The sequence below is a fragment of the Asparagus officinalis genome, chromosome 8 (assembly GCF_001876935.1).
Source record: "Asparagus officinalis chromosome 8, Aspof.V1, whole genome shotgun sequence".
Taxonomy (NCBI): Eukaryota; Viridiplantae; Streptophyta; class Magnoliopsida; order Asparagales; family Asparagaceae; genus Asparagus; species Asparagus officinalis.
In genome coordinates this window covers 122,031,104-122,044,387 of record NC_033801.1, presented here as the reverse complement: position 1 = coordinate 122,044,387, position 13,284 = coordinate 122,031,104, and the positions used below count along the sequence as shown (strand labels likewise).

At 41.4% G+C, this 13,284-nt stretch overlaps 2 protein-coding genes across 2 annotated transcripts; one reads left to right on the top strand and one right to left on the bottom strand.

Moving 5' to 3' along the window:
- LOC109821830 lies at positions 1,443–1,775 on the top strand. Its single transcript, XM_020387984.1, has one exon. The coding sequence runs from the start codon at positions 1,443–1,445 to the stop codon at positions 1,773–1,775; it is 333 nt and encodes a 110-aa protein (XP_020243573.1).
- On the bottom strand, positions 6,780–13,278 carry LOC109820705 (importin subunit alpha-like). Its single transcript, XM_020386900.1, has 11 exons — positions 13,138–13,278; positions 12,929–13,031; positions 11,294–11,385; positions 11,088–11,219; positions 10,305–10,490; positions 10,042–10,215; positions 9,930–10,007; positions 8,271–8,396; positions 7,978–8,105; positions 7,522–7,900; positions 6,780–7,040 (listed from the first exon to the last, which is right to left on the bottom strand). The coding sequence occupies exons 1-10, from the start codon at positions 13,201–13,203 to the stop codon at positions 7,525–7,527; spliced, it is 1,461 nt and encodes a 486-aa protein (XP_020242489.1). The 5' UTR covers positions 13,204–13,278; the 3' UTR covers positions 6,780–7,040; positions 7,522–7,524.

Here is a 13,284-nt window from a genome sequence, read left to right as displayed (position 1 = left end):
GGATCCAGTGGAGGACTGTGAGAGCTTCGATGCTGGTGGCGAATCTGAGGTTCCCGATGTTCGAGCTCCGGTTCAGAGTCCGACAATCGGACAAATGGGGGCACCTTTGCTATCCCCGAGTAGCTCGCTTCTCTCGAAGCGTCAGCGGGAGGCGGTGGCCGAGAGTTCCAGAGCGGAGGCGGCCAAGAAGGCTCGCTGTGATGGGACAGTCGGGACCATCCAAGTGGCAGGGGGTCGGGATGACGTTTCTCCGATAAGGATTCCTGGAGTGGCTCTGTCCGGGTCTGGAGTGGCTCCGTCTGGGTCTGGAGCCGTGTCGCCTGCCTCACCTGCCGCATCGGGGGCAGTTCAGGAGACTCCGAAGGACGTTCCTCTGCCGTCCGACGTGGGGTCACCGTCGGGAGTTCCAACGGCTTCTTTGCCCGCATCACGAGGTAGTCTTTGCAACAGTACCCTTGATTGCAATGTTGCTCTTGCACCTTTTGATATTGGTAATGGATCTATGCAGGTGCGGTTGAGAAAGTGATCTCCATTCCTTCCGACGAAGAGGAAGAAGCTGGAGATGATGAGGGGCTTACGGGCTTAGGTAAGTATAGACTTTAGCATTACTCGTTCTTTCATGCCTCACCGTAAATAGGGTCCCTTACGAGGGGTCTCCGTTAATTCTCTTGGTGCATTTGTAGCCGATCCTGCCCGCGAAATCGCCGGCAAAGAGGGTCCTTCCTCTTGGGCGAATCGCTCGTCTAGGGAGACGGGCGAATCTGAGGAGGATGACGACGACGCCTCAATACACGAGGCCCTGTCGAGTGAGGAAGAGGATTTGATTCATGAAAATGTGACTGGTCAAACAGGGGGATCCGCCGCTCCTGCGGCGGTGTCTGCTGAGGATCGTTCCTCAGTGCGAGAGTCACCGCTTCAAATAGAGGTTTCTGCTCAGCCAGTGATCACCTCCCTGTCGGGGGTCGCCGTCGACGCCGTGATTGCTGTTCCGAGGGCATCATTGGTCACACCGGCCCTGGCGACGCCAATTACTACTTCCACAGTTATGGCCACCGGTGCTTCAACCGCGGTTCCATCTATGATGGAAGAGGCTGCCCTCTCTCCCTTGGAGCGTGAGCGAAGAAAGAGTGCGGCACGATCCGTGGCTGAATTCCATGACACTATGGCTGCCTGCATCAGGCTCGCGCTGGAAGAGAGTTGTCCTTTCGAGAGCTTCGAAGAGGATATCGACTACATCATAGGCTTCTTAATCAAGAGGCTAAAGCATTCTGGGGCGCAGCCTTATTTCCAGCGTAAGGAGGCGGGGAAAGAAGCCATCCAGCAGTTGCTTGCTCTTCGCGCGAAGAGTTCCACTCTTGTGGATCTTGCATCCGGCGAAGTCATGGCTCCGAAATCCAAGAGGTGTAAAGTAAGGGGTGCAGGCCAAAGCTGAGAATGAACGGATGGTCCTTGAGCGACAGAAGGCTGACAACCGCGTTTCCCGCTTGTCTTCGGAGGTAGAGGCTCTGAAGCAGGTCATAGCCAAGGCGCGGGCCTCATTGGCTATTCAAGAGAAGGCTCGCGAGCAGGCGGTCAAAGAGTTGGAGAACATTGAATCTCGCCAGCAGCTGACCGCCAATTCCGTGGAGGAAAAGGAGCGAGCCCATAAGGAAGCCAAAGAGACCGTTCAAGACTTGGCCTCGCGTACGGATGAAGATCTTCGCCGAGAGATTCTAAGGAGGCTTGAACTTCGCCATGCCGAAGAACTTCGTGAGGCGGAGCTTTTCTGCTTGTAATAGGACTTCTTTTTCATGAATGAAATTATCCCTTTTGTTTTTGGCCTATTGTCACTTGTGTGCGTGTGCCATTTTCGTAACCATGCATTGGTCAGAATCTGGCCGCAAGAGGACCTCAACTGCAGCGGGATTATCATCGATTGGTTTGCGCTGTAGGTTTATTTCGACTGCAGGCGAATTCGGCCCGCAGGCGGATTTGCAAATGCTAATGGCGATCCTGACTCCGATCGGGTTACGCTTTTAGTGGGCCACGTGTTAATCCACGTGTATGCCGGTTAGGGAGACGTGGGATAGCCGCCTCGCATTAAATGCGAGGTAGTGGGCCTCTTCGTTCCCCACGTCCGATTTGAGCCGTTTGTTGAAGATCGTGCTCAAGGAACTGCCAGATCTTGTCCGTCCAGATCCGATCCGTTCGGTCTTGCTCTTTAGCTGCTTTAATCCTGAACGGTCTAATCAAGTACTGAGTAACCGCCTAGGACTCTTAGGGTATTTAACACCCTAACTCTTCCTCGAGAGGGCCTATCGTCCTCCTCAGAGTAAACCCGAACTTCTTCTTCCTCATACTCCCAATGGCGCCGAAGGTGAAGAGAGTCGTTTCCAAGAAAAGGAAAGAGCCTGGTTCTTCAGGTGCTGCCGAAGCCGTCGCGGCTGAAGGTATCTTCTTGCTTCGACTTTCGTGTGAGTTTAGTAGGTGTTCCTCCCCCAACTGTTCCCTGTATCGCTTGTTGCGTCTTACAGGTCGAGAGGAGGTGCCGGCTGCCGAGGAGCATGCGGCCGATCCCATTCTGATTTCAGACGACGAATCTGAAGGCCGTGCGAACTCCGCTGCTCCGGATCCCGCTCCCCAGCCGGGAGCCGAACCTTGCCTCGAAATTCCTCCCATCACGACGCTTGCTCCAGGCCAGAGGTCTGTTCCCTCCGAGTCTCAACCATGGCAGACCCGTATTGAAGAGTTCGAAGGTGCTGTAAGGCAGGCAATTTCCCTCGTCGAACTCGGTATGGGTATCTTTGACAGCTTTAGGCAGTCCCTCTATGATCGCGTGGCCGATTTACGGCGATCAGGTGAAAACCGTCTCGCTACCCGTTGCGTGCGTGAACTCCGTCTCTTGGAGCCACGCATGATGGTGCTAGAGGACTTGCTACGGGGAGGTCCGGAGGCTAAAATGGCATCCTGTCTAGCTCACTTCGGGCGTCAGGAAGCCCTGGAACAGGAAACCCGCTCCAAGGAGATAGCGGATTTGGAGTCTGCGGCTAACTGTTGTGGTGTATCCTTCGCCAGCCAACTGGCCTACGGATATTAAATTCTTTCTCAGGTCGGGAATATGCCTGACATCCTTCAGCTCCCATACTGACCCGTTCAACTTAATTTTCACCACGCCTTTGCCCACAATAGCACATGGTTGATCATCACCAAGATATACGTATCCAAGTTTTCCGGGGGTATACTTCTCGAAGAATTCTTTCTGAGAAGTAGCGTGGAACGACGCTCCTGAATCTAACACCCAAGATTCCTCCTTGCTCTCCAAAGAGCATATCAATGCGTCGTCTCCTCCTGAAGTGGAGGTGACATTGACCTCTGCCTTCGCTTCCTTCTCCTTCTGTGCGCTCTTGCACTGATTCTTGTAATGCCCGGTCTTTCCACAATTCCAACACTCGATAGCCTTCGAGCTGTTGCTTGGATTCCTTGATTTGGACCTCCTGTCCTTTGATCTACCTCTGTAGTTTGATTTTCCTCGTCCGTTTCCTCTGGTTGAATTTCTACCTCTTGACTCTGTATGCAATACTGAAGAGGTTGTAGCTTCACCAGTCTCTCGCCGTCGGATCTCCTCACTGAGAACCAAATCACGAACGTCGTCGAACTTCAACTTATTGTTTCCCGACGAGCTACTCACAGCTGTGACTGTAGCGTTCCAACTCTCTGGTAGGGAAGACAACAATATCAACGCCCGAACTTCTTCATCAAACTCAATCTCAACTGAACTCAATTGGGTTGTAACCGTATTAAGTTCATTGAGGTGTTGTGCTACTGACGCGCCTTCCGCCATTTTCAGATTGAATAACCGCCGCATCAAATGAACTTTGTTCGCGGCTGATGGCTTCTCATACATGTTTGAGAGTGCTGCCATAAGACCTGCCGTGGTCTTCTCCTTCGCTATGTTGAACGCAACATTGCGAGTCAACGTCAATCTGATAACTCCGAGGGCTTGTCTATCTAGAAGGTTCCACTCTTCTTCCTTCATAGAATCTGGCTTCTTCCCCGATAGTGGTTGATACAGATTTTTCTGATACAGATAATCCTCTATCTGCATTTTCCAGAATCCGAAATCTGTTCCATCAAATTTCTTAAGTCTCATTTTTGCCTCATCTGTGGCCATGGCTCCCACTTGAATCTGACTTGTTCTAGGTCGTTTCACGCTCTGATACCAGTTGTTGGGAATTTAACGCCTAAATCCCCTAATGCAACGGAAAACGCGGTATAGAGAACAGTACACCAAGTTTAACGAGGTTCGGCAACTGCCTACGTCCTCGGGAGCCACACAGATAATTTCTTATTAATCAAACAAGAAATTACAATTTTAGGAGCAGATCCCTAAACTGGGATTTCTCAAATAAACACTATAGCTACATCTCCCCTCAAAATCCCGAAGCTCTGAGCGCTGGAGAAAATCGCCTCTGCGATTTTTAGGGCAGATCGCCGCCGCCACCAAGGGAAGAAATCGGAGGAGAGGGGGAGAAGCAAGCAGCCCCAAAACCCTAGCCTGGGTTTCTTTTATAGGCAGAGAGGAGAGCTGGATGAGCTGGCGACAGCCTGTCGCCAGCGACCGCTTCGACGCCAAATCCGAACGAACGCACAGTTCGCTTCGACGCCAGCTTCGCACGAACGCAGAGTTGGCCTTCGCCAAACGCAGAGCTCGGGGAGGGGGCAGGCGAACGCAGAGCTCGCCGAACGCACAGTTGGGCATCGCTGTGACGCAGGGCTCGCCTTCGCCTGGACCTCGCCGCCTGTCACCTGGACCTCGCCGGAGCTCGTCTGCGACCATCGAACTCGTCGGAGCTCGTCGGAGCTCCTCGTCGGAAATGAGGTTTGATCTTCACCCTCATTCTAACACTCCTAATATCTACCTGAAAAATTTCAAAGCTTCCTCAAGAGAAAAAGTCTCCAGCTGAAATCCACCCGTCACCGAAGAGCAATACCGAGAGATGAGTTCTTAGTTTTCTATTTTCTCTATTCTATTCTTCATTTCATCTTCATAAGATTTTTCTGTATCTCCATAAGGCTACATATGAACTATATATATAGGATTAGACTAGTCTTATAGATTTTAATTTTGAACAATTCATAATTATTCAAAATTCAATTCATAACAATTAAAAATAGAACGGAATTGTCCAAAAACTCTATCCATAACAACTAAGGATAGAATAAAATATGTATTGTCTGTAAACCTCTTATAATGAAATTCTCAGGCCAATTGGGTGCTATATTGATAACCAATTATTAATCACATTAATAATTTTAATTTAACAGTGAAATCCCTATTCGACCAACTGTTCATAAAAACTCTTCGATAATATGAGATTAATTATTTATAAATAATATTTTACATTCAGTACCATCCAATATCCTTTATTTTAGACAATTTTTATCGAGCAGGATAATTCACCTACTTGCTCATGCCTAAATTACAATTTCCACGAATATAAATAAAAATTATTTTGCAACATTAAAATATTTTCTTTATTAAAAATAAAATAAAATTTAAAAAGTAAAAAATATTTTTCAAAACCACCCACCGACAGGAATTTAATAACTTCACGGGAATGCATAATAAATTAACTCATCATAATGAGCATATTGGATCCTATTTAGATATCCATCATTTCCCTAAATAAAATCTAATAACGCAATGTTTTAGGTTGTGTCGCGCTTGCTAAACAAGCTTAACCATCACGTCAAAGCATACTAAATTATCAAATCATAAATGACAATATCATCAAGTCAAAGGGACCATGTAATAATTTAAATTCTCTATCTCTTAAGTGACTCATCTTAGAGAAATCCAAATGCGCTCTATTGCTACACGCATCACAATGCGTGCTTATGACATACACCTGTAGAATCCTCATTCATGGTGATTGAGACCCACCACCACATCTCACATGTCGGTGTCATACATAACAACATCTTATAACAAAGTTATCATTTACTAGTTATAGGTTATACACAAATTTAAGAAATCTCCTAGTTAGATCACATCTCCAAGTAAGTGACCATCATAGTACATAATCTAACAAAATAATTTCTAAAGATACTATAACAATTATAGAAATGATATCCAAATTATATATGCAATAATAAAATATTTATTAATATTCAAAAATATTACATAAAATGTATTGGATGTTCAAGGGCATATTATTACTATTCTAGCAATAGCAACATGAGTAGAAATCGGTATCTTTGCACAAAAGAACAACACACTTCGAATCAAAACTTGTTAATAGGAATTAGCCTTGCAAACAATAATTTTGTTAGAAAACGGTAATAATTGGTGAAAATGGCATGGTATGTGCACTTTGGGTATTGAGACTGGAGGCAGGCAGGCAGAAGCTCTAGAAGTTCTTTGTGATCCGTGTGCATAAAAGAATTCAAGAATCAATGTACAAATTCTCAGCAACCATCACACCATACTGAAGCCAGTTCAGGCCAAGAACAAACATGACACGAAAGTATAGTTCCACATTTTACCTTTTATGACCTTTGCATTATGAGTGCAACCTTAAATTCTTGTCGATTAGAGAGATGAATTGTAAATCATATACTCCCATTACGGCATTCAAACATTTTCAAGAAATATAGTAACCATGTATAAAACTCTTTTGAAGGAAAATTCAGAAGAAAAAACATTAACTGTACATAAATCACCTGTAAGAACGTGTTACGTATGTCTTCAAATTCTTTCACCACTTTCTTTCAAACAGATATGAACTGAAAGTAGAAGATATTTTCAAGCAGGCTATCCATCAGTCATTGCATGCACCACCACAACTCAGATAACAAACGATCATTAGAAATCATCCTCTTTTATATTGTACCAAACCCCAAAACAACCGATCCCGGAACTTGACCCACACCTGATACAGGATCCAAACCGACATGACACGACTTTTCGTGACTCTTCCTGGCTTTGGCCAAGAGAGCCACAGCACCATAGGACTAGTGACGGCATCCTTCAGCATCTCAAGAACAAAGACCCTGCACACCTGAGCATCCCATTAGGTTGCAAGTGAAATGAGCTTTTCTTGGTTGTATTGTTTGACAATGAACCCAAATGATTATCAGAGTGAGACATAGGTCATCAAGTAAAGTCTACCCTGACAAGCCGTGAATAAACTCAACACCAGTTCCAACTACTAGACACAATTTTGTATGCTACGTAAATTATAAACTGCAACACAGTTCAGGTGAAGGAAAAAAAAACTAGGATTTTTTGGTTGCGTACACAGCCTAAATCTTGATATTTATTAAAATGCCCCCAAAATCTTAAACTTCGGATATTTCTACCGCAAACATTAAAACGTCAATTATCGGTTAAGTCTAATTGGGAGAGATTTCGAATTGTAACTCTCCCTCACAAGTTTAAGATTTGGGGGGCATTTTGATGAATATCAGTTTGGAGGGTAATTTATATATATTGATGATTTATGTAGTAATAACTGACAGAACCATCTAAAGATATCTTACCATTCAACTGAAGTTGAACCCACCAGAAGGAAGTTGAATCTCTGTGTAACCAAAGTTGACTCCAGTTTGAGCTGCGTCTCTATGGGATCTTACTTCAGCTTCGTCTTCTTCCAACCAGTAAGTTTCAAGGACTTCCATAGCTTTCTCATAGATTTCAGTGTTATCATGGCTCTGGAGATTCTCAATCTTCTCTACACCGTCAGCATCCTCAATCATCTGAGCATAGAAATTCACACCTCCAGTGGTTCCCTGGTTCTTCACAGCTTCACCAGCTTTCAGAATATTTTCAAGTCCTTGAAGACAAACCCTGACAATTAATGGGTCTGGGCAAACAAGAAGATCACACAAGGGTTTAATGCAGCCTCGGCTGACTAGAAACCTGTATAGCCATAGTAAAGGAGAAAGATAAATCAGGTACTCCTCATATTGACATAAAAGCCACAGCAGTGTGCATACTTCAGTTGATCATGTGTACCACCAGATGTAGCATTTGAGATGGCCCATGCTGCTTCTTTTTTAATATCAAATTCAGCAGTTCGCAGTAAAAGGACAAGAGTATCAATGATATCTGCATCAATTACAGCCTGTAAAACAAACCACAAGGAAATAATAAGTTTTGAGTATGAATCCTGATTAAAAGATTTCAGCACCAATTCAAATAACATGATTGATATACAATTATATGCCTTTTTGATTTTTATGGATGCAAGAAACCATGGAATTCTAATCCTGATCAACAAAGGACGTACCTGTATCTTATCCTCGTTTCCAGCTGTTATGTTTGAAATGGTCCAGCAAGCTTCTTTCTTGATGTTTTTCTTGTAGTTTATTAAAAGTCGGTGAAGATAAGGAAGTGCTTGATGATTGATAATGACCTGAGCAAATAACATATTGAGCATATCATGAAATAGCTGAAAGATTGGTGGCATAAATCTAAAAGGGTATATAATAAGCTAATTATATACAATGTAATGCTGAAATTTCATTGTTCAAGTGTTTAAGAATCTTCTTGAATAAGTGCTGCTTGCTTTAAAAGGCCTAATAAAGCCTCATAAACTATTTCAAGTAATTTTTACTATACACAGTTCTGGTTCAGTTCTAGAGAACATTATGAAGGAAAGAAAAGCAAAACATCTTAACACACATCCAAAAGGTCCTCTACGGCATATACAAATGGTAAAACTATTGCACTAATCACACAATGTTTTAAGCAATCAATAGCTGACCAATTGAATTGATAAAATGCAGAATTTACCATATAGATAGATATAGGATCTATAGGGCAATTACTTAGAAGTACATTTTGTGCAACAGCCCTTCCTATCTGATAAAAAAGGATCCCATGATCCTGAACCGATCTTACCTGGGATTGCAAATCCCAAGTTTGTCTATGTATAGTTCTTCAAGTTATACTGGAATCCTAAGTTATACTGAACACATTTGCATTTTATAAATTCAAAATAGCAAATAGACAGAGAGCCACATAAAGAAGTAAAATTACTTGAAGCATAGATGTAAACATCGCAATTTATTTCCATTTTGTGTTCATTGGTTAGCTATGTAAATAAAAAAATGCTGAACTTTTCAAATCCGAAAAGATCCATCAGCATACATGAAAGTCATAGTACTTCAAGAATTAATAAAGTACTTATTTGAGATATATCTGAATAGGCGTGTGAAAAAAAAATCTGATGTTTACCACCCAAACAATATCCATAGCATTATGAGATCCACAAAAATTAAGGGTGCAAACGATTTGGATATGGCACGGATATGATACTTATCATATCCGTATCTGCTTACCCATTACGGATATGGATATGATATATCTCGATAAGGAAAATTCATATCCATATTCACTAAAGGCGGATATGATATGGATATACACGTGGATGTATAAGTGGATATACATGCAAATATAAAATAGATATGAGAAAACTAGATGATACTAGAAAAAATATAGTTCATATGATATAAGAGAGTTCATTAATATGTTTATTATATTTTAAAGCTAAGATTAGATCTCTTGATCATCAAAATTAACCTCAAACCCATTAATCTAGGGATAAAAAATTAAAAATAGTTACAATTGCATGACCAGCACATGCTTGGATAGTACGAACACAGATCCAGATATTTCACTACATATCCGTATCTATAACCGTATCCTATTGGATATAGATTTTGGTAACTATATACTTATCCTAATGTATACAAATATTTCCTCGGATATGGAAACTTTTTAGCATAAAAAAAAACATTCACCTACTGAAGGAAGCAGATAATATCCTCTGATGCTAACCACCCGAACAAGATCCATAGAATTATTAGATCCATAAACATGCATTCACCAACTAAACCAAGTAGATAATATCCAGTGCAGACACTTATTTGTGTTTCTTGTATACCTGCGTCTGCACATCATCACCAGTAACTATGTTACCAACCGTGCCATCAACAAGAGCATCAGGGCCCATAAGAGATACCTTGAAGGAACCAAATATGTTACTTAACAAAGACTAGTACATACAATAGAAGTTTCACAAGCCGAGGGCAAACGCCAGCATCAATTACAGCTTGGATTTTGTCATTTGTGCCCACAGACAAGTAAGAAAGTGCCCAACATGCATCAGTAAGAACTTCCTCATCATTTGAATGAATAAGATATGCAAGGGCTGGAAGAGCTTGTCGTATCTGCATAAAAATGCCAGCCAAAAAGCATCTATAGAAACATTTTTACCGCGTTCAGAACTAAATATAGTAATACAATCATAACAGCAAACCTGCTCAAAAGCTGGTCTGGGATACCCCCTACACAAATTGGACAAAGTCCATGTCACTTTCCGCAACATTGAGAGCTTAGAACGGTTATTCAAATGAGCCAGGAGGGCGTGCAATGCCCCATTTGCGAGGACAAGGTCTCTGCATTTTGGTGAATCGCCAGCTATATTGCCCAATGCCCATAATGCCTGGATTTTGCAATAGAAAGGAGGAATAAAAACATCAAAACGAGATCACATCATTACTGCTTCTTAAAAACAAAACATTATCAGGTAACTGCATCAAATGGAATTTAAAAAAAAAATCAAAAGCATGACGCAAATGCCACACAGAAATCAACATATCACTGTCAGTAAACTCATATATGAAACCCAAATTATACTGGGAATACAAAATCACTGTACGAATATTTTGCATGTTGTTAACACAAGCAAAACTACAAAAAAGAAACTACAAGCAATACAAGCAGAACTACAAACAAAGAGTACAGATAAAGTACTTAAGTATAAATTAAAAAACTGCTAGACCATGTTGTTTAACTACAATTCTAGGAATATTATGGTATAGACTGAAAGATAACAGAAATTCAATAAGTAAATAAAAAGATAAACTCAGGTTACATCTTATTTTGTAACATTAAAAAGCCATAACTTAAAGTTCCGAGAGTAGTTAAATACAAATTAAAAAAATGCTACACCATTCAGTCTTATGAATAATTATACGAATAATATAGTTAACTAAAAGATAACAGGAACTCAATAACCAAATAAAGATAACTCATATACCTGCTCACGGACATCATCGCTTTGGGAGCTAAGCAGCTTGATGAATATTGGAACAGCCCCAAGATCAATCACAACTTGGGTGTTCTCTGATGAACCAGATGCTATGTTGGTAAGCGCCCAAGCAGCTTCAAACTAAATAAACATTTAAATTTAGTTTGAATAAAATTTGTATGGACGAAAGTCATATATACAAAACCAAAGAAGACCTGAAGTTGGTGGTAATCCTCCCTTAGAAGAAATCCCACGAAACGAGGAACAACACCGGCCTGGATAACCTCCTTTATTAGTGGGCTGCTTTCTATCAAAGAGAGTAAAAATCCAAATACTAACAAATATCAAAAACTTTAACTAACAAATACCAAAAAAACATTAACTATGTTTCCAAAATCAACATATTAAAGTAGATGCTCAACAAAACACCAAAGATATTCGCTGGTCAAGTAACATCTATACTATTATATTAATTTATTAAAGACTTTTTCAGGGTAGAAAAATTTTGAAGGAAAGAAAGAAATTGTCTTTCAAATTCACTAAAGACATAAGGGAAGTTTTGTCATTTCACACGAACATTAAATGCTGCTCAAATCTCTACGTACCGTCTCTATTATACACAATCATTTCAAAACACTTAACACATTCTAGCAAACAACACAATAGAAATATTATTTGACTTTGAATTCAACTCACCAACCCTATTACTGTTCCACCAACCCTTTTGAAGGTTATAAATAGAGGAAAGTGGTGAAGGGTTAGTGCATTGAGCAGAAATCCAGAACAAAGAGAAAAAAGAAAGAGAGAGTTGAAGAGAACAAAAAGAGAGTTTTGAGTGTTCTCTTCTTTGTATGAGTTTGGTGAGATATTAAAGTGATCTCCCTTTGTAATCTTCTCTTTTGTGATTAGTGAAGTTTCTGTTGTTCTCGTCTGTGGACGTAGGTCATACTGATCGAACCACATTAAATCATTGTGTGTTGTTCTCTTTGTCTTTACTGTGTTTATTCAGTGTTGTTATTACCTACTTTTGTATAGACATCTTTGAAATTACCCTAGAGGGGGGTGAATAGGGTATATGCTAATCTAATCCGATATTAATGCTAATTTAAAACTTATTAATTTATAAACAAGTATGATATTCAATGAGATATCAGCAAGTATATGGAATTAAACAAGGCCGATATAAACATGAACTACTAAACAAATGAGATAGTGCGTAATGAGACAATCAAACAAATAATATGATCACGGAGTTCGGTCCTTCCGACCTACGTCTCCGCTCCCCACTACCGGGGAGAATCCACTATCACAACGGGTTTTCGACGTTCACAGAAAACGTTTACACCTCACAATCTTGGTTTTCTAGCTCACCGAAAACTTTCACAACTCACACTCTTGCAATCACACTCTACACCCTCTAAGTGTTGGCCTATCTCGTGTCGCTTTCCTCAAGTGCTCGGAATTATCACCTCTCTAGGCTTTACTATCGACCTCACTCCTCTTGGAATTGACCCCGTCTCTCACCACACACTTCTCTCTGTGTACAAGTGTATTACAAGGAGTTTAGAAAACTTCTCAAGCAAAGAAAATTGTTATAATGGAATTCCAATCTTTTATAATTAATTCATGATTCAATGCACTGGAAAAAAAATATATAACTGATGTAACTAACTAACCAAATTAGCCGCTAAAATCCACTAGATGAGAACAAAAATTGTGCCCGATGATCTTGAAACAATCTAAATTCATGATGTATCCATAAAATTAGGATAAAGTTATAACTGGCCTAAGTAAATTGATGACAGGGTACATCAAAATCATCAAATAAAAAAATTCAACAAATGCCGTACCTATACACAGCAATTGTCTGAACTGCGTCGTCGCCTCAAGCTGCACCTTCGGATCCTCCGAATAAACTCCCGCCACCATCGCCGGCAAGCTCTCTAGCGTAACCTATTACCAAAAAAAACCATCAAACAACCCTAAGAACACCTCAAGACCCTAAAATCACAAATCCAACCCCCAAACGAACAAATCTAGCTATTAAACAACCGATTACCTTATCCTCGACCGCCGAGTACTGAGAGAACGCTTGCGATTGCATCCCCTCTCTCCGCTTCTTCATCAGATTCTCCTCTCGCTTGCTCTTTCGAATATCCACCGTGTTGTCCTCTCGTCGCCGGCGGCCCTCATCGGCGTCGACGGC